At 41.0% G+C, this 22578-nt stretch overlaps 2 protein-coding genes across 2 annotated transcripts; one reads left to right on the top strand and one right to left on the bottom strand.

The window, feature by feature from the left end:
- Positions 1-18646: 18646 nt before the first annotated feature.
- Positions 18647-20152, top strand: LOC110604307 (probable F-box protein At4g22030). The gene has a single exon (XM_021742477.2). It carries the CDS (start codon positions 18860-18862, stop codon positions 20150-20152), a length of 1293 nt encoding a protein of 430 aa, XP_021598169.1. The 5' UTR covers positions 18647-18859.
- Positions 20153-20413: 261 nt separating this feature from the next.
- On the bottom strand, positions 20414-21268 carry LOC110603932 (probable inactive receptor kinase At2g26730). Its single transcript, XM_021741938.2, has one exon. The coding sequence runs from the start codon at positions 21266-21268 to the stop codon at positions 20531-20533; it is 738 nt and encodes a 245-aa protein (XP_021597630.1). The 3' UTR covers positions 20414-20530.
- Positions 21269-22578: the final 1310 nt, after the last annotated feature.

Below are 22578 nucleotides of genomic sequence, written 5' to 3'. Positions count from 1 at the left end.
TCAAATAGTTTGAGTAAAAAAATTATATAAAAGTAGTGGGCATCATTTTAGACCAATTCAAAAATGAATCTAAAAATTTTTTTAAATCAATTTAGGTAGATTTGAGATAAAATCGGATGAAACTAAAATCTAATCATTTTAGACCAATTTAGGTAGAAATTCAAAAATGACGAATTTCTTTAAATGAAAACCATGATTCAAATTCTATAAATGGAATAAATATTCATTTTGAATTAATATGAAATGAAAATTTAATGTGAACTCTTTTTAATGTCTTCATAATGAGTTTTAGTTTAACCATATAAAAGTTTTGTGGTGACCACGATCGAAGTCCAAGTTGAAATCTCCTTGAATTGTTTGCATATGAAAGGAAAAACGTGTGTAAGGCATGTGTAGGGATGAGCAGTATTCGGTTCAAATCAAAAAAATCGATCGAACCGAATTAATTTAGAAATTCTGTTCGATTTTTTATTCATTTCTGTTCGGTTTGATTTTTAATTTCAAAAATTTCGGTTATTTTAATTCGGTTCGATTTTGATCAAAAAAAAATCGAAAAAACTAAACTGAACCGATTTAGTGATAATAATATATTATTTTCAATAATATAGAAAAATTAAATCATACTAGCATTAAAATATTTTAATTAAATTTTAAATATTAAAAACAAAGTGTGAAAAATAAAAAATTATTAAAAATCAATATCGATCAAACCGAACTGAATCAAACCGAATCAGACCGATTCGGTTTGATTCAATTTTTAACCAAAATCAATTTGATTTTCATAAAAACTAACATTTCGATTTTTGATTTATTCGATTGGTTTCAAAACATATGTGAATGAATTGAGAAATGTGAGATTTTGAATTTGGATTTAATTCAATCCAGCAGTACCATTTTGACCCATCAATAACCTAACACTAGCTAACGTCCACAGTGCTTCCTTGTGCGCGTAAAATCCCATTTTCAATGGGAAATTATTAACACGGAATTATTGAAACTAAATTTTAGGATTCACATAGATTTATTTAGTAGAATTTTTTAAAATTTATTGTATAATTTTATTTTTTAAAAATTAAAATTTTATAAATAAAAAAAATAAACTTTTACATTCCAAACATAAAATTTAATAGAAAAAAAAATAAATTGAATTAAATTTTTGTAAAACTTTTTGATGACTGCTGGACTCTCCGCACCCCGGTCTAGGGCTAGGCTCATGAAGATAGCCCCTTACTTTGTAATTCTCAAGCCACTCATGCAAACTAGATCCGGTCCACTCAGCCTCCCAGTCGGGTTCCATTTAAGTTCCTCAACCAGGCCAGCCCTCGCCTTCACTACACCACGGGCCGATCCTATTTGGGCCCATTTTCGTTCCTATCCTCCGGCCTAGCCCGGAATCCGAAGAAGGACCCATCCAGCCGCTTCGTAGACCCGCCTACAGGTAAACAAAGTGAATCAGTGGGCATGGCGCATGTGGCAGAGATTTGATTTCCTCGTACGTCAGTATCAGCGTAGCAGGGACAGGTGGCCTAGGAATATTCGTTCTTTTAGTGCGTCACTAGCAGACAAAAGGAAACATATAAAAGGAGGAATACCCCTTCCTAGGCAACAGGCTTTTTCCAAGTTTTACTGAACCCTAACAAAACCCTATTTTCTGGATCTCAGATCATCATTTTGGCGCCGTCTGTGGGAAACGAAGGAGATCTTTTCATCGTCGGAGTTCCACTCTTAACAAAACCCACTGAGATCCACGATGGCCAATCATAATGAAAACAACCTTAATGTCCCAAATGACCTGAGCTCTACCCAAGAGGGCAGCAGTTCTCCTTTTCTAGCCCAACGACACTAAACAACCAAACACGCATTCCCCTCGATCCTTCGCCAAGCTTGGCAGGGAATGCCCCCACCATTACCTTATCCAACCAAGACCTTCAAACCATGGCCCTCCAATTGCAGAACACCGCCCACTGGTTGGGGAAGATAATGCAACAAAGGGGTCTCAGCACCCCGATAAACGCACTCCCAGTAGTAGAAGAACCCCAAACCAATGAGCCCCAACCTATCCCTGATCGCCCTCAAACCAGCAGCCGCGATGTTGGAGAAAGAAAGAGAAGAACTGGAGAAGAGGAAGAGCTGGAGGCCCGAGTCCATGGAAGAAGGGTGAGAGAGATGATAGAAAATGATGATGATGACAACTATTCCGCCGGGACAGCCGGGTGGACCAGAAGTGAAGCAGAAGAAGAAGAATACAGCATGGAGGAGAAGCCCAGACCAGAAGATGAGAACGTGGACCAAAAGCTGCAGAAGTTGAGAGAACAGCTTCTGTCCGAGCTGGGTAAGAAGGACCAAAGCCAAACCTTCCTGACCACTTCTTCACCTTTCTCGAAGTGGATACAGCAGGAGACTGTCCCTAAGAAGTTTTTGATGCCACCGATGGCGGCTTACGACGGAGCTGGCAACCCGAGGGAGCACGTCATGAACTACAAGACCTTCATGGAACTGCAAACTTTATCGGACGCCTTGATGTGCAAGGTGTTCCCAACGACCCTCTCGGGACCAGCGCGGGCGTGGTTCAACAGCCTGGAGACCGGAAGCATTAGAAGTTTTGGAGATCTGGCTACTCGCCTCATCAGCCGGTTCATCGCCGGGGTGCCAGCGGATAGGAAAACGAGCTATCTGGAAACGATAAGGCAGAGAAGGGAAGAGTCACTCAGAGAGTATATAGCTTGTTTCAATACGGAAGCCCTGCAAATTCCTGAGCTCGATGAGGGAAGGGCAGTGGAGGCTATGCAAAAGGGGACGACCTCTGCCGAGTTCTTCGGTTCACTAAGCAGGAAACCTCCGACCTCACTGGCCGAGATGATGAAGAGAGCTGAGAAGTATATAAGGCAGGATGACGCCTTAATAACGAGCCGGTTCGCTAAGGGAGAAACAGGCAGGGAGAAAGCATCGGAGGAACGGAAGCCGGAGAAATACGAGAAGAAATATGGCAAGAGGCCTGAACCCTACAGACATCCCTGGGAACGAAGAAATCAACGACCTCCTCCCCCACGAGTCCCGGAACAGAGGCTGCCTCCCTCGTGGGTTCCGGAGAAGCCGACCCCACTTAACGCCTCTAGAGCCGAAGTGCTCATAGCTGTCCAAGACAAGGACTTCTTGCAATGGCCCAAACCCCTGAAGTCAGAAGCTGATCAACGAAATCCTGACAAGTACTGTCAGTTCCACCGTACCCACGGACATGACACCAATAATTGTTTCCAGTTGATCGCAGAAATTGAAAGGCTGATAAAAAGAGGGCACCTAAGGAACTTTGTGAAGAAACCAGAAGGGCAGAGACCTCAGCCCAATCCGGCAGTTCAGACGCCGAGAAGAACGGGAGCTAACCCTGTAAATAATGGGTCCAGTGGCACTATCAATATGATCGTAGGAGGCACTGGGGGTCGGATGAGCTGAAGAGGGAAAAAGAGGAGTAGAGATGGAGAGAACAGTAGTGCTGAGGTCATGCAGGTTGTTGAACACTCTTCGATGACTATCACCTTCTCCTTGGAAGACACACAGGGCGTCCTGATGCCTCATGACGTCGCCCTGGTCATTGAAGCCGTCATCCACAACTACCGGGTAAAAAAGATCTTGGTGGATGACAGAAGCAAGGTGAATCTACTGCCCTACCGAGTCTTCCAGCAGATGGGAATTCCTGAAGAACAACTAGTTAGAGACCAGGCCCCGATTAAAGGGATTGGAGGGACACCTGTGACGGTGGAAGGAAAAGTGAAGCTGGCCCTCACCTTGGGAAAAGCCCCAAGGACTCGCACCCACTATGCTGTGTTCTTAGTAGCTAAACTCCCCCTGAGCTACAATGCGATCCTGGGAAGACCTGCGATGTTTGACTTTGAGGCGGTCACCAGTATCAGGTATCTAACGATGAAGTTCCCAACTGAAGCAGGGGTGGGAATAGCCCGAGGAAGCCAGGAAGAAGCCAGGGCGGTGTACCTAGCTACGATAGCGGAGCCAGGCTCAACAAAGGAAGGGCCGGACTCAGAAGTCTTAGAGGTCAGAAATGAGAAAACAGAAGCCAGGACGGAGCCAGTAGGGGAATTGGAGACTTTTCCATTATCAGAAATAGAAGCAAGTAAAGTCTTCAATCTCAACGCCGGCCTCACAAAAGAGCAGAAAACCGAGGTCATGACCCTGATCCGAAGCCACGCACCAAGCTTCGCCTGGAAGCCTTCCGACATGCCCGGAATTGATCCCAAAGTGATGACACATAAGCTGAATGTCCTCCCCGAAGCCAAACCAGTAAAGCAGAAGAAGAGGGTAGTAGGAAAGGAAAAACAACAGGCCACCAGGGAGGAAGTACAGAAGTTAGAAGAGGCAGGCTTCATTAGGGAGGTCATGTACCCGCAGTGGTTAATCTTGTACTAGTCAAAAAAGCCAATGGCAAATATAGGATGTGCATAGATTTCACTGACCTGAATCAGGCTTGCCCTAAAGATTGTTTTCCCCTCCCTGATATCAATAAAATGGTCGATTCTACGGCCGGCTTTGATTATATGTCGTCTTTGGACGCAATGTCTGGTTATCATCAAATCCCAATGGATAGGTCGGATGAAGAAAAGACCTCGTTCATAACAGAAGATGGGACTTATTGTTACAAAGCCATGCCTTTCGGGCTAAAAAACGCTGGGGCAACGTACCAAAGACTGATGAACAAAATCTTCAAAGGACAGATCGGCAGAAACGTAGAAGTTTATGTGGACGATATGGTGGTCAAAAGTCTAACTTTCCAACAGCACGTGGCAGATTTGAAGGAGGTGTTCAGAGTATTAGACCAGTACAAAATAAAGCTAAATCCGGCGAAGTGCGCCTTCTTCATCAGAGGGGGAAAAGTCCTGGGATACATGGTGAGTGGGAAGGGCATCGAGCCCAATCCAGAAAAGATAGAAGCCATACTAAATATGCCAGAACGGACCTGCGTAAGGGATGTCCAGAAACTGAACGGGAGAGTAGTGGCACTTAATCGATTCATGGCAAGGTCAGCAGAAAAGTGTTTACCATTATTCAAGAAGTTGAGGAAAGTGCCAAACTTCGAATGGACAGAAGACTGTCGAGAAGCCTTCAAAGAACTCAAAAGTTATCTCAGCTCGCCTCACGTGCTTAGTAGTCCCATAGAAGGTGAGGAACTTCTAATATACCTGGCAGCCTCTGAACAAGCAGTTAGCGCCGTGTTGGTAAGGGTGGAAGAAGGAGAGCAGAAGCCTGTTTTCTATGTCAGCAAGGTGCTTAAAGATGCCGAGGTCAGATACTTGAATATTGAGAAGATAGCGTATGCTCTACTGCTGGCAGTCCGGAAGTTCAGGGTCTACCTAGAAAGCCACCAAGGAGTAGTAATGACAGATCAACCATTGAAGAAGATTCTGCACAGACCAGAGACCTCAGGTCGGATGCTAGCATGGTCCCTCGGGATCAGTCCTTACTGCCTGGAATACCGACCTCGAACAGCTATAAAATCTCAGGCCCTTGCCGACTTCATGGCAGAGTGCACCTTCAGTAAGGAACAAGGAGAATCATTTTCAGAAGTATCGAGGAAGGAAAGAAAGGAAGAACCCTTCCAAAAGTTCAACTGGAAGTTATATGTGGACGGGGCTTCAGGCGCCGGAGGCAGCGGTGCAGGAATAATGCTCAAGGGGCCTGAAGAATTTAAAGTTTGCTACGCTCTGTGTTTAGGATTCAAAGCCTCCAATAATGTAGCAGAGTACGAAGCCCTAATAAACGGAATGATGGTGGCAATGGAGGTAGGGGCAACCGACCTCGAAATAAATAGCGACTCCCAACTGGTGGTCAACCAGATAACTGGGACATATCAGGCCAGGGATCCGACCATGCAGAGTTACCTGGCAAAAGTAAAAGCAATAGAGGCTGAGTTTATAGATCAGGGAGTTACCGTCAAATTTCGAAGAATACCACAAGAAGAAAATGAGGAAGCAGACCTGCTTAGTTGGTTATCCAAAGAAGAACTAGAATAGCTTCCTGACGAAGTATACATACAACACGTCCTTACGCCTGCTTTTAGTAAAACAAACACAGTGCTACAGGTGGAACAAAGCCCAACTTGGATGACCCCATACCTAGAATACCTAGAGGAGGGAAAGCTCCCAAAGGATAAAGATGAAGCTAGAAAGATAGCAGTTCGTGCTGCCAATTACCAAGCAATAAGAGGGACCTTATACAGGAAAGAGAAGTCCAGCCCGTGGCTCCGATGTGTGAGCCCGGAGGAGGCTACAAAGGTGATGGAAGAAATACACAGAGGAATATGTGGAGCCCACGAAGGAGCAAGGACATTAGCCAATAAAATATTCAGGCACGGATACTACTGGCCCACAGTTAAAAAGGAAGCAGAGGAATTTGTCCGAAGGTGTGACGTCTGCCAAAGATTTGCTAACGCCATCAAGGTTCCAGCCACTCCTCAAGCCAGCATATCCAGCCCATGGCCATTCTCACAATGGGGAATAGACATCCTGGGACCTTTCCCCAAAACCACGGGGCAGAGGAAATTCGTGGTGATAGCGGTAGAATACTTCTCAAAATGGCCAGAGGCAGAAGCAATAGCCACAATCACAGCTCGCAAGATGATAGACTTTGTATGGGGAAACATCATATACAGATTCGGCATACCAAGAGTACTTATCTCAGACAATGGCAGACAGTTCGACTGCAGCACCTTCAGAGCATTTACAGCAAACGTGGGCATATGGCACAAATTCTCCTCTGTAGCCCATCCTCAAACTAATGGTCAAACGGAGGTCACCAGCAGAGCTATCCTCCAAGGATTAAAGAAACGACTGGATGGGGCAAAGGCGAACTGGGCAGAAGAGCTCAACAGTATCCTATGGGCACTCCGAACTACCCCCAGAACGCCCACTAAAGAAACACCCTTTGCGTTGGCTTACGGCATAGAAGCTGTAGTCCCAGTCGAGCTGCAAATCCCCACTCATCGAGTCCAATTTGTTAGCGAGAACACTAATGAGGAGAAGTTAAGAAGTAATCTGGATGCCCTCGAAGAAATTAGAGAAGAAGCTCAAGTCCAAACTGCCGTTTACCAACAGCGGGCAGCACGGTATTATAACCAAAAAGTCAGAGAAAGAAGCTTGAAAGTGGGCGACCTAGCCTTGAGAAATCTGGAGGCTACGGGAAAAAGAGCAGCAGCAGGCAAGTTAGCACCGACTTGGGAGGGTCCGTTCAGAATAACAAAAGTAGTCAGACAGGGAGTATACCGAATTGAAGATGTGCAAGGAAACCCAGAGCCTCATACCTGGAATATCCAACACCTAAAGAGGTACTTCCCCTGATATATTTGTAAAAGAAAAGTATCATACTGTCACGAACATGAATAAATAAACACCATTGTTCGCACAGTAATATTATCTCTGTTATCATTATGCCTCCTAATCCTACACAGAAAAGAGAAAACAGGGCTCTAAACTGCAGAGGTTAACATGGTAAGAGTTAATACTTGCATTTGTCCATCGGAAATATGAAACTAAGTGGCGTAAAAGCTACTTTATTTATTGATGAATATTATTAAATTAACAACGAGCCTCTTCGTTATATACGCTCTGTGCAAGCTCTTATTTTGCAGAAAAATCAAAAAAAAAAAAAAAAAGAGAGAAAGAAGAAGAACAAGACCTCAGTTAGGCACAAAACCAGCCGAGACGATGAAGCAACAGTAAGGCCAATGAGTCTGAATCCTGCACAAGACCTCCTAAGGGAGCATGAAGACCGGGATCCCCTAGAACCCCCGGGAAAACAAAGAAGACCGGGATCCCTAAGAACTCCCGGGAAAACAAAACAAAAACGGCCGGTGAGGATCTCAAAAGACCTCCCGGAGCATAAAGACCGGGATCCCCTAGAACTCCCGGGAAAACAAAGAAGACCGGGATCCCTAAGAACTCCCGGGAAAACAAAACAAAAACGGCCGGTGAGGATCTCAAAAGACCTCCCGGAGCATGAAGACTGGGATCCCCTAGAACTCCCGGGAAAACAAAGAAGACTGGGATCCCTAAGAACTCCCGGGAAAACAAAACAAAAACGGCCGGTGAGGATCTCAAAAGACCTCCCGGAGCATGAAGACCGGGATCCCTTAGAACTCCCGGGAAAACAAAGAAGACCGGGATCCCTAAGAACTCCCGGGAAAACAAAACAAAAACGGCCGGTGAGGATCTCAAAAGACCTCCCGGAGCATGAAGACCGGGATCCCCTAGAACTCCCGGGAAAACAAAGAAGACCGGGATCCCTAAGAACTCCCGGGAAAACAAAACAAAAACGGCCGGTGAGGATCTCAAAAGACCTCCCGGAGCATGAAGACCGGGATCCCCTAGAACTCCCGGGAAAACAAAGAAGACCGGGATCCCTAAGAACTCCCGGGAAAACAAAACAAAAACGGCCGGTGAGGATCTTAAAGGACCTCCCGGAGCATGAAGACCGGGATCCCCTAGAACTCCCGGGAAAACAAAGAAGACAAATCCTAAGCTACCAAGGAAACATCAATTTCCGACCTCCTAAAAGAGCTCGGAATACAATAGCCAAGAGCGCCACGGTCCTAAGCCAATCTTTAAAAGCGAGCTCGGCACAACATCAACCTCGCAAATTGACCTCCGGCGCTGAACTGGTTAACAAGAGGTCCGAACAAAAACGAGTCCGGCCGATATTTAGGGGCACCAGATGCGTTGCAGATTGTACGTCTAAAAGCCTAAGCAAAAGGCAAAGAATCGATCTCCCAGCTCGGATAGACTCACAACACGCAATATTCAGGAGGATAAATACGAACAAAGGATCATGTCCCTAGCTCGAGCCAGCTGATCATGCACAAACATTTAGCAAGAACAACCCAAACAGAAGGGAAATGATAGAAGCAGAACTCCCCGTCTCAGTGGGGCACGCAGATTAAGTAGCACCACCTGCCGCAAGGCCACTTCAAAGAAGACCAGATAACCGGGCTCACAACTAAAAAGGCAAAATAAAATCGCCTAAGAGGAAGCCATGCAAGCACGAATAAAATACAGGAATTCACTCCCTCATTATTCATATAATAAATATTGAGGGAGTAAAGGGGCAATCCGAGCCCTGCATATCATCACGACAGGTACATGATTCGACTCATTATTATTCAATAGAGACTATATGCCCGAGCTCACATTAATAAAGTAACAGATAAAAAATCAGCTCGGAAAGAGCTTATGGGTAACTGAATTCCCGGTTGAAATTGTCAGTCCTGATTAGCTGAGCGCCAAAAGATGAAAAACAAGGTAGTCAATTCTTTACCAAGCTTAGTAAACACGGCTTAAACGTTTCTTGTCAAAATCATCATATTAAAACGAGTCAAACAGTTTAAACAACATAAGTAGTCAGGCCTGATAAGGCTGATGCAACAAACAAAGAACATGTAAGTGAAATTTCATTAAAGACAAAAAGATATTACAACTTATTTATCTGATGAGTCAGAAGGAAAAACAGTCCTTAAAGGACTTACACCTCTTAGAATGTCGTCACCTATAGTATCTTTATTTACATTTACATCCGGAGGAGATCTGGCACCCTCCAACCCTGGGCTAGGGTCTCCCTCTTCAGGCTCTAGGTCTTCACCTTCAGTCCCGGAGTCCTCCATATTATCCCCCTGTTGCTCGGACTTTTCCCCATAAGACCCAGCTGCAATGCGAGAGGCTCCTCTAGGCAAGGGGAAATCGTCTTCCCCATATAGCACCTCCTCGCCATCAGAGTCCACTTCTTTAGCTCGAAGCAATGCCAGAGGAGTATCAGGAGCGCGTCTGGCTTCTCTTAAACCCCTGTTATAGCCAGTCCTGAACATACGGTAGGCTTTCTGCCAAATGTCATACTTCATTTCCGCAGAAGCTTTAAACTCGTCCAGACGCGACTCACAGGCCTCAGCTATAACCGCCTTCAACTCAGAGGAATCCTTATAGTCTTGGAGGTGAGCTTCACAGGCCTGCTCAATCTTGCTTTTCAGCTCATCCGACTCCTGATACTCCCTCAAGCGCTTTTCGCATTCTAGCTGGATACGCGCAGAACTCGTGCTCAGCTCCTGCTCAAGGACCTCCACCCGAGCCAGGGCCCTCTCTTTTTAAATATTCACCCTATTCAGGTAAACTTGAAGCCCCTCAAAATCAGCCCTCAAGGCCTCACACTGGCGCTGGACCTCCTCCTTCTGGCTTATAGCCTCATCCCTTTCGCGAAGGGCCCCCACCATGGAGGACAGCTGCTTCAAAACTTCTTCACTTCGAATCTCTGCTGCAGCTGCCCTCTCATCAGACTCCTTGAGAACCCTGCGAGTATGAGACAACTCTTCCTCCAGGGACTCAGCACGTTTATGCGCCTCGGCTGTTCTCACGTCAGCCCTCTTGAGAGCCTCCAAAGCTGTATGCAACTCAAGTTGGAGAGATTGGGAGTGCTCTCGAGCAGCCGTGAGATTGCTTCTAGCGTCGCCGGTAGCAGATAGGTTCTCCTCCAAGCGCGCCTCTTCAATCCGGCGATTCATAGACTCCCGGAGAGAATGGTCACGAGCATCTACCTCCATGAAGAGGCCCGTCACCTAATACAAAAGTGCAACCATCAAAAGAAAGAAATAAAGCGAACCAAAAGAGAAATAGAAAGACAATTTACCATCAGAAGCATCTCCCTAATCATATTCCCGAGCTCCTCTCGAGAACGAGATCGGAACGACGCTTGCTCCCTAGTAGAACTGGATAGGAGACCAGAGAGGGCAAGAAGGCGTTGATCTGAAGCCTCCGTAATCCCACCAAACATCCGTTCTCTAAGGATTTCGGCGACTACACTAGCCGGAGATTGATGGGTGATATCCTCCGTGTTCAGAATGTCGTTGTCAGGAGCAGACAGCAAAGGTGCAACGGGAACATCTTTCTCTTTCCCAATGGGAGGAAGGGCTGGAGATGACCCTTTGGAAGCCCTATGCTTCTTCCGAGCAGGAACTGGGGAAAATGTTTCAGGAAGGGAGGGACGCTTATCCCCGATCTTCGCTATAACGTCCCCAGACCCAGATCCAATCCCCACTGAGGCAGGGGCATCTCTAGTAGGAGCCTCCGGGACACTATCCTCAATAAGAATGACCTCCATTCTCGTCCCAGGAGCCTCCTCTTCAATAATAGGGAACTCAAGTCTTTCCCTTGGCGCCTCCTCCAACGGAAGAGCAAGATCCGATTTCGCCTGCTCAGTGTCCCCTGCCTGCTCCACCACAACTAGAGGAGCTTCTCGCACCTCCTCCGTGGAACCCTGATCAGACTTAGACTCCCGAACAGGTTTCAAAACAGAGGCCGACTTGCCACGACCAGACGGCCGAGAGGATCTGGCACCGTGGGAGCTTGGCTTAAGAGCTCTAGAGAAAGCTCTGCCAAGAGGCCGGCTAACCTTCTTAGAGGAAACCATCTGAGCCACCTCTGCAGTGGCCTCAGACACGCGACGCCCAGCCAAAAGAGCATCTAAGGCAGCGTGCATGCTTTCCCGGGACAGAACTAAGTTCTTCGGGGGCTTGATCTCATCCATCTTAACGTCAGAAGCTGTCAGAAAACACAAAACCAGAAAGGTTAGCATACTTTCTAATATCATTCACAAGACAAATCAACAGAATTGCTGGACAAAGCATCATACCCGTGTCCCGAATATCCCTAAGATTGGACACGAACATACACTTCTCGACGTCATACTTCTTATCAATAGAAGTCAGTCGAAGAAACCCCACCTGCTCGGTAAGGCTTAGTTGGGGCAGGTCGTTGCTGCCCGGGGGGACTTCCTCCCAGTCTAGCCCTACTCCCCACGATAAGTCGGTCTCTTTTCTCAGCTCGGCCACAAGGAAATTCTCTACCCATCCCTTTATTGAATCCTTGTAGCCCGTAAAAAGAGACAGCCCACCACGGGGGGAAAAATAGTAAAAATTCTGAATCGCCCTAACAAGGCGGAAGAAAGTGACGAATAGACACGCCGTGGGTGTAAAACCCCAACTCAAGCAGATAGATTCGAAACAACACATGAACAAAATGGAATTCAGAGACAACATTCGGGGGGTTATCCCAAAGTATTGGAAAACCTCGATGAAGAAAGGGGTAAAGGGGAAAGTTAGACCGAAATCTCTCTGCTTAAGGAAGAACACTATGCAATGACCCCTTTGAGGATCTGCCAAACCAGGAGGGGAAGGGTTTGGAAGAACTATCCTCTCGTTTTGAAGAGGAGCTCGAATGAGGTTGAGTGGAGTGTCTAAATACCTCCGAGAAATGTACTTGGTTATGTTAGAAGGAGTAATATGCGACTCGAGCTGAGCAACATCGGGAAGCTTAGAACCCTCCATGGAAGAATAAGGGAGCGTATCTGAAACACAATAAGGTTGGAAAAGCAGGAGAAGCCGAGGGAAAATGGAGAGCAGACGAGAATAAGTTTCTTTAGGAGACAGAGAGAATTTGAAATGAAAGGTAATGATGAGACGAAGCGCCGCTCTGCATAATTTTGTCCTGGAGCGGCGCGGTCATTAATTACCCTTGAAGCTTACCCCTTCATCAGTTAGACAATAACTGGCGAACGAAACATCGCTCTGCACAATTTTGTCTTGGAGCGGCGCGGTCATTAATTACTCTTGAAGTTTACCCCTTCATCAGTTAGACAATAACTGACGAGAAGGTAAAGGGGCAATGACAACCGCCAGACCCGCTTCGCCTGGCCCAGGGCCAGGTTGCCACCCGAAGGCCCACATAATATCTGCATAAAATAAACCCAACTCGCTCAAACATCAAGACCGGGCTCCACCTGGACCTCTCACTCAGTGATAAAGACCAAGCCTGCTCATCACCTAAGAAGAACAAGAGCTCAGCTCACGGTTTAAAAACAGAGCTCGCGAATGCAACCAGTCCAGCTCGAAAATAGTAAAACGAAAGCTCGGTTGGCTAAGTAAACTCTAGTTCGGACCAGCTAGGAGACGAAAAGGAAAAGGCAATACAGCAGATCCCTCGGGAAAATTTACGGGGCAAGCAATCTAAATACTTCATTCATGACAAGGAAAGAACAGCTCGAGTATGAGCGCAAAACAGAAATTTCATTAAAAGAAAAACACATTACAGCATGTCACAAATACCTACACTACTAGATAAAAGGCTATCCTTAAAGGATTTACATGCCCAGATACATCATCAGCTACGTTTTCATCACTGTCGACTACCCCACTACCCTAGCTTTCGACTATAGAAGAATCCTCATAGTTCAGAAGATGAGCTCCGCAGGTCGGCTGAGCTCTATCTCGTTATTGTAGGGGGATTAAACGAATTGATCCCCACAAGCACCCTTCACTGTCCCATCGTAGGTAGGCGTTCTGAAGAGCAATGGAACAAGTGAATGTTGCAAACCTACGCCCAAGTGTGATGCACGATACACTCGTGCACACCCAGGAAAACCAGCGATACATTTTGAAGAGCAATGGAACAAGTCAAACTTTCAATATCTTGAAACATATGTAGAAAGGCATCATCAGGAGGTAAGGCCGGCTTTGCTCCTGTCGACCTAAAATCCTCGATTGATTTTAAAGTTCGAGAGGCCCTGAAAGTTCGATCAATTAGAGTAGCTGAGGCAGACTTGACACTAACATACAGCCTTGAAGATTCGAAACCTTGAGAGCTCGGCATGGAAGCCCAAACTGGAGCAAGGGCAAGACAAATCATATCCCTTCCATGCAACAAAGAAAACTAAACCCGCATCCTTCGGGAGATCGGGTGAACAAGAAGAAGAAAGATCGAAAAGAGAAATCTCGCTGTTTCGCTAAGAATCCCAAAGGTAAGAAGGAAATGTTAGTAACATATAATCAGAGAACGAGCTTTTAATATGAAACAGGGCGACTTTGTACTCTAAGCTAACAGCATCAGAATTCTTAAAGGCTATTCACCAAAAAGGAAAGAAAGTGAACCGGGAAGATAAAAGTGAGAAGGTGAGGGTAACAGTGCGCGCAAAAAACAGAGGGAAGCTAAAAATAGAAAAAAGACAGAGAAGATTTAAAGCAACAAGTGACAATAAGATGAAAGGGCAGGCCGAATTCAAACAGGCGCAGTCATAATGATTCTAGGTGTTTACCTCCTCGACAGTCGGGGCAATAACTGCCGAGAAGGTAAAGGGACAATTGATGACTGCTGGACTCTCCGCACCCCGGTCTAGGGCCAGGCCCATGAAGATAGCCCCTTACTTTGTAATTCTCAAGCCACTCATGCAAACTAGATCCGGTCCACTCAGCCTCCCAGCCGGGTTCCATTTAAGTTCCTCAACCAGGCCAGCCCTCGCCTTCACTACACCACGGGCCGATCCTATTTGGGCCCATTTTCGTTCCTATCCTCCGGCCTAGCCCGGAATCCGAAGAAGGACCCATCCAGCCGCTTCGTAGACCCGCCTACAGGTAAACAAAGTGAATCAGTGGGCATGGCGCATGGGGCAGAGATTTGATTTCCTCGTACGTCAGTATCAGCGTAGCAGGGACAGGTGGCCTAGGAATATTCGTTCTTTTAGTGCGTCACTAGCAGACAAAAGGAAACATAAAAAAGGAGGAATACCCCTTCCTAAGCAACAGGCTTTTTCCAAGTTTTACTGAACCCTAACAAAACCCTATTTTCTGGATATCGGATCATCACTTTTAATTCCAAATAAAAAATCTATTATTTTTATATGAATTCACTATAATAATATATTTTAATTCTTAAATTTTAATATAATTAATAAATTATTCTTTATATTTTTAAAATCAAATACTTAAAACTTAAATTTTATCACTATCCATATAATAGAAAATTTATTACAGCCAGCTGCTTTGGGAATTGTTTCCCATTTCGACATATCAGAAAACATTAAGAAGAATATATAATTAATTAATAAAAAATATTAAATAATTTAAATTAAATAAAAAATAAATTTAAAAATTATTTGAATTCATTATTATAAAGTTTCTATGAATTTTAGAGATTTTGTAGATGATAATTACTAATAATTGTATTTTGTTTGTGCTTAATAAAAATTTGGAATTAATTTACGTTTTCTTTCGTATTTGTGTGGATGGGTAGCTTCATCTCGGAGTTCTTAGAGATTTAAGTCGTTTTTACTCTATTTTAAATTTATATAAACTGGATTTTTACACAAATTCTTTACCAATATTTAAACAATATATACATTTTTTTTTTCTTTTTATTGGGCATTTGCAAGCAAGCGTGCAGACCGTGTGAAGATTTTATTACAATTTTAAAACCTTTAAAACATGCGCTAATACATGTAATAGAGCTTTTATTCCGAGAATAATACAATGGAAGAACACCACCTGAGTTGATATATTCTTAAAGAAATACACAAAGTCCTTCTGCCATTTTCAAAAAAAAACACAGTCATGTCATTGGCATATTTTGGATTAAAAATAAAATAAATATACAGATTTAATAATCATTTAATTAAATATTTATTATAAAATTTGTGTTTGTTGACTTATTATTATTACCATATACTGTTTTCGAATTAAATATTTATTATATATTAAACAAATTAAAAGAAAACATGTATGTTGTTTCTTTTATAAAGAGATATATATTAACACGTTCAAGAGCAAAGGTCTCATCCCTCGTTAAAACTCTTCAAAGTCAAAATGAGGATCCTATTCAATGGCCATGAGCCATTCAACAGTGAAAAAACAAAAACGACTAGTCCCTATGATAAAGGAGATCAGAAATATTTCAATTTAATTTGCAACCAATAATAATATCATTCAATTAAGAATATTAAAAATAAATAGTTGAACACTTTTTTTAAAATAAAATCAAGAATTTAATAAAAAATACTCGCTAAAGTATTTTATTTTTTAATAAAATTTATTAGTACAAATAAATTTAGTATTATTATGCGGATTAAGAATATAGTGGTTGTCCTTATTAGACCTTTTCTATTGATTACCTGTATACTTTCAGCACCGCTACCTCCTGTATATATAATAATAATGCGTTAGCTAGGTGATGCCTCAAACTCAATTTATCACTTGGGTTTGATGATCTTACCTCTAAATCATTCACACGGTATCTAATTTCTTCATAACTGAAGAGGTAAGAAAAGTAGCAACCATGGCAACTGTTCAGTCTCCTATTGGAGTAAGGGAATTGAAGATTGCAAAAAATAGAGAGTAAAATTAGTTATTTAAGTTTGAGCAATACTGAAATTATATAACATACCAGATATATAAAAAATATAGTTAATTGAAACTATGTCGAACCCACTTTCAGCTTATGGGAATGATTCTCATATCGTTTGCAAATAAAATTTAAATTGAATATGTATTAGTTAAGCTAAACTATAAACTACTAAATAATTTAGGTTAACCATTTTGAACTAAATTGAAAATGAGTCTAAAAATTATTTGAATCTGACTATTATAATTGATATCAGAATCACCATGCGTCAAAAAATTATGCGAAACTGGTAGACCTGCGAGAAAAGAGCTACCCGTACAGAATGAGGTAGAGTCGCCCAAGGTACTAGGAAACCACAGTACTCGATGATCCGATTCTGGTGTAGCAATTATAATCCAATTCAACACAATAAAATTGCAACAGGAACATTGCGAAATTTAGTGGGGTGAGTTGTGGAATCCACTTTGAACTTATGGGAAGGATTCCACATCGTTTGCAAATGAAATTTAAATTAAATATATATTGGCTAAGCTATAAACTACTAAATAACTTGACTTTGTAAAAATATATGCGACTTGATCATTCATATCTTGTTGCTGTAAATAATCTTTCATCACAAGTTGAGCTTTCTGCTTTTGAAAGTCACCTTCTATTTGAAACTTTGTTCTAAAAACCCATTTAACTCCAATGACTTTCTTGTCTTTAGAAAGATTCACCAATTTCATTTTTTATTGCATTGTGTTATTCTTCTTTCTCAAAAGTTGTTGGATCAGCTACAAACAATACTTGTAAAGTTTCATAAATTTTAGCCAATGACCTGAATATTCTTGGAGGAGTTTCATTTTCAGATGAAGATGAACTTGCTGAAATTAGAGAAATAGCTTGATGTACTGGAAAAATAGCTTACTGTATTTGAGAATTAGCTTGTTGTGTTTGAAAAAGGTGGAGAATTAGCTTGTTGTATTTTAATTGAATTTCAATTTGTATACTGTCTGGATTTTTTTGTCAAGACCAACTTGTCTTTTCATCAAAGATAATATTTTTGCTCACAATTACTTTGCCACTAATAGGATTATACTGTTTATATGATTTAGATCGAATACAGTAACTAACATAAATTTTTTTTATTAATTTATCATCAAGTTTACTATGATCATGAGAATCAATCAAATCATAAGTAATATAATAAAAAATTTTCAAATGGCTCACTGAAAGTTTTCAACCACTCCAAACATCAAGTGGTGTTTTATACAAAATAGTATTTATTGGTGATAAATTCAATAAGTAAACGGCAGTTATAACACTTTCTGCCCAAAAATCATTTGATAATCCCTTGACCTTTAACAAACTTCTTGCTATTTCCATCACCATAGATTTTTTCGCTCAGTCACTCCATTTTGCTCTGATATATATGGAGCTGTTAATTCTCTGTGTATGTCTTTTATCTTCACAAAATTGATTAAATTCATGGGATACAAACTCTCCCCCTTTATTAGTTCAAAGTATTTTTACATTTTGTCCACTTTAATTCTCAGCAAATATCTTAAATTTTTAAAAAATCATAAAAGTTTCTAATTTGGATTGCAGATCATTCGGCTAAAATTATCTGTGAATAATAAAAAAATATATGCTCCCACCAAAGGGCCTCGTTTTCATGGAATCACACAAGTCAGTATACACAAATTTAAGAAATTCAGTTACTCTTCTCTTCTACACTTTTTCATAGGAAATATTTTTTAATACTATTTCTCATAAATATACCTTTTGCATAAATCTAGAGAATTTATTTCAGATAACCCAAAAATTATCTGTTTTCGATTTAACAATTGGTCCATCTGTTTTCGACTCACATAAATATATCTTTTCCATATAGATGCTCATACCGTAAATGTTATAATATAGGTTCACTATTCTATTTGACAATAAGAATATGATATCTACACCAGAGATTTTAAGAGGAAACAACTCTCTTTAAATTTTAAAAATACTCAAAATGTAAATTTAGAATTTTTAATTTAAAAAAAAAAATTGTCATCTAACTCTTGAAATTTATTACAGGAGAATGTTAATAATATTGAACTTATTCAAGTCAAGCGTATTAAATAAATCATCAATTAATTCTCCATAGTAGAATAATTTTTCCATTAATGTGAATTTGAGTTTTATGTTTTTATCTAATTGACAATAAAATTTTTTGCTATTATTTTCTGATGTACGTATTAGGTCAGACAATAGACACGGCCTGCTCGTTGGCTTGTCTGTTTCAATCAATTCGTAATTGTGTGTTGACTGTTGGCAGTCAAATTAGGAATCCTCAGCCCTCACCAAAGACACCAAAAATACAGCCAAATTGAGGGACATCTACTAGTCTAATTTTTTAAACCAAATGAATCAGAAGAGGAATTAGTTAATTTCCCAATTCAAAATTCCAAGTCTGAACTATCAGACCTTTTCGATCTCTTATTTTTCAACATCACCCTTCAACTTATATATATACTTACCAAATTAATTGATCCCTCATACCCAAATAACATTCACAAAGTCTTTAAAGCTTCTCCAAAACCTAACCCTTTTACTCAACAATCAATTGCATCACCATCCTCAAACAGCTCCCTGATTGTGATTATATCACGAAATCAAAGCAAGAAGGCATGACAACCCTTCAAGCTTCAAGTGTGCTACTTTCAGCTTCATCATCATCTTCATCATGTCTACATAGAGGAATGATTAGAGCCGCTATAAAAGAACCCAACTTTCGAATTACCCCTCTCTCTTTCCTCAAGCTCTCCAATAGAGGTTTGATGGAAGAATTAAGCTTCAGAGGTGATTTCAGCATTCCAAAAACTGCCAATACCCAAATGGAAAAGGAGTCCAATTCTGGGATTAATGTTAACTATTCTACAAACAAATCTGATCCCTTGGTGATTGCCAAGCTTTATGCATTGATGGAGGCTGTGGCAGATAGAGTGGAGATGCACAAAAACATTGGAGAGCAGCGTGATAATTGGAACCATCTTCTCTTAAATTCCATTAATATGATCACTCTTACTGCTGCTACCATGTGTGGACTTGCAGCCACCAGTCCTGCCCTCAAGGTCTCTTCTACAATTCTTTATCTTGCAGCCACTGGCTTGTTGGCCATAATGAACAGCATCCAACCATCACAACTTGCTGAAGAGCAAAGAAATGCAACTAGATTATTTAAGCAGCTTCACAGCCAGATTCACACATTGCTTTCCATCGGCAATCCTAACATCGATGACGTTAATGAAGCAATGGAGAAAGTTTTGGCTTTAGATAGAGCATACCCACTTCCTTTACTAGGTGCTATGCTTGAAAAATTCCCATCCACTGTTGACCCTGCAGTTTGGTGGCCACAACAAAGGCGAAAACAGGCTAAAGGGTTTAGTAGGATAATGGATGGAAATGGCTGGAACAGGGAATTGGAAGATGAAATGAGATGGATAGTTAGGATTTTAAAGAACAAGGATAAAGAAGAGTACTTAAAATTGGGTGAAAAAGCATTGAAAGTACACAAGGTATTGGCCATTTCTGGTCCTCTGCTGACTGGCCTTGGAGCTCTGGGAGCTGCATTCATGGGTACTAATCCATGGGCCGCCATAGTGGGTGTTGCTTCTGGTGCTCTGGCAACCATAGTGAATACAATGGAGCATGGTGGACAAGTGGGCATGGTGTTTGAGATGTATCGAAGCAATGCCGGTTTCTTTAAGCTTATGGAAGAAATCATTGAATCTAATATAAGAGAAAGAATGGTAGAGGGAAGAGAAAATGGGCAAATGGTAGAGGGAAGAGAAAATGGGCAAGTACTAGAAATGAAGGTGGCTGTATCACTAGGCAGGAGCCTATCAGAGCTCAAGCATCTTGCAACATCTTATTCAAGAAATGAAGTGGATATTGAGGAGTTTGGAAGCAAGCTTTTCTAGTAAATTACTAGGTTATCCATAATATTGATGACCAATATGTGAAATTTTGTTTATTGTATATACTATAACATAAATTTTGTCTGTAATTACTCACTGCAATTTTGCACTTAGCACTAATCTGATTGTTCATATTGATAATAACAACAATTGAGCTATTCTATTGTGGATAAAAATTGGCTCAATGGCTGCAAGAACATTATTCCATGGAATGTGAACCGGCTAAATAACATGCTTGAAAATTCTTGACCCGGTACATCATGCACCCAAGACACTATATGCATAATGGAACTCGTAGACAAAATAGGTGGGATCGACATGTTTGTATTAGGTCTATGATGGACCGACGAAGGCAGTGTGTTCAGAACATTAAGGTTTTTTCTATGGTTCTGCAGATGGGGGTGCAGCTGAGGGTGGACATGCATTTAGTAATGGCTTTCCGCATAGTCCAGGATTACCAGAAAAGCTGTCTGCACCAAACCTACCTTGTACATCAGGAATTTGACCGATGAAATTGTTGTTAGAGACATTGAATTGCTGAAGATCGGAGAAATTAAAATCTGGTATTTTCCCAGTAAGCTCATTGTCCTGAGCAAGGAATGACGTCAGGCCTGAAATTCTGGACATGGTAGAAATCCCACCAGAGAATTGATTGTTTGATATATCAGACCTTTTCAAGTTATTCAATAATGAAAGAGCCTCAGGAATGGCACCTGAAAAGTTGTTCTCACTTATGTACAAGTGAGTTAAGCTGGTGCAATTTCCCATCTCTTCAGGTAGAATCCCAACAATGTTGTTTGATCTCACGCTCAAGAGAGTAAGAGACTTTACCATGCATAAAGAAGAAGCATCAAGAGTTCCAGTGAAATTGAACCTATCAAGAACTATCTTCTTAACAGTTTGCAACCGGCTGTCACAGACCACACCCACCCATCTGTCTTTGCAGGGGTCTGATGTCATGTTCCAACCCCAGTTCCGGTTGTTTTGGCCATTTCCCGGTGAAAGTTTGGCCATGAACTGCACCAAGGCCTGCTTTACATTTTCTTCCTCTGAATTTGACACGGGAAAGATGATTAGAAAGGTGAAAATGAGGAGAACCCAGGAAGGAATTCCATCCATCTTTCGTTATATGAACTGAATTCAATTATAATCTGGTGTTGTTTATATAGGGTGTGTTTGATTTTTTTGGTTGTTGATTGACTGAGATTACAAGGAAAATTTTTGTAATATTGTGGACGGACTTGCCGAAGATGACTTGCCAATTGACAACAAATTGATAAGCCAAAAAGGACTGCAACAATTTTAACTTAGAGCCTGCAGCTTGAATTACCATTCTAGGCTGTGTTATGGAGCTTAACTTGTATCTAAATTTTGAATATATCTTGTTTTTCACAAAATAAACTTTTAGTTAAACTAAATTTATATAGTTCTAAATCTAAATATATAGAATTTTATGTAAGTTTCATTATTATTTTATACTACAGGTTTATATAAATTCAATATAGATATTTTTTTTTTCTAACTTACAACCTAAAATTATCTGATTCAATTTGAAAAAAAAATATTCGATTTAATTTTATAAATTTTTAAAAAATGAATAAGTTTAAATGATAAATTAATCTAAAAATCACACCATATTAATTCAGAGTTAGGATGAAGCATTTGCTGATGTTACCCCCACCACCCTTAATTATTTGCTCACCTAAAGGCTAAAGCTGAAAGATGATTGTGCCATTTTTCTTTTTAAAAGTTCTTTCTGAAATATGCAAGTCAAAGCTTATTATCTTTTTAGCTTTCTATCGGTTGCTAATGATGCGTTTGGTTAATCACCTACCTGTAATAACATATTAAGTTATTCACTATATGGCTGATAGTAAAAATAAAAAATAAAAATTTATTTAATTTAATCGTTATATATATTACGATAAAATATATAATTAATAAGAATAATTATAATGTAAAATTTATGGATGATTATATTAATTGCATGGGTGGTTAGTTGATCTAGCTTCAGCTGCAGAAGCAACCAAATAGATATATTGGTTTGGGATTAATCCTTGAGGTTCATATAGAGATTTGGGGATTGCTTGTGAGCTGAGACTACCCTTATTTTGTGATAAAGAGGACCACTTTTCCCTTCTACCCCTTATTTATTTATTCAGAGACCTATAAAAGTATAGATTTTACCATATGTTTAATTATATAAAAATTTCTATGAATATTGTAGTGAGATAGCATTTAATTAAAAATTATAAAAAATAACTTTTTATAAGTTACTCTCTCAACCACTAAATAATAATAATAATAATAAATACTATTTTAAAAATAATTATCAAATAAAGCCTAAATAGATAACTTAGACCACTATTATATCACACCCACTCACACCCATCAAGAATTAATATTTTAAGCCTAATAAAATAAAATAA

Source organism: Manihot esculenta, chromosome 16, assembly GCF_001659605.2.
Source record: "Manihot esculenta cultivar AM560-2 chromosome 16, M.esculenta_v8, whole genome shotgun sequence".
NCBI classification, from domain to species: domain Eukaryota; kingdom Viridiplantae; phylum Streptophyta; class Magnoliopsida; order Malpighiales; family Euphorbiaceae; genus Manihot; species Manihot esculenta.
The sequence above is the reverse complement of the archived record's forward strand: the minus strand, read 5'-3'. Positions and strand labels throughout refer to the sequence as shown.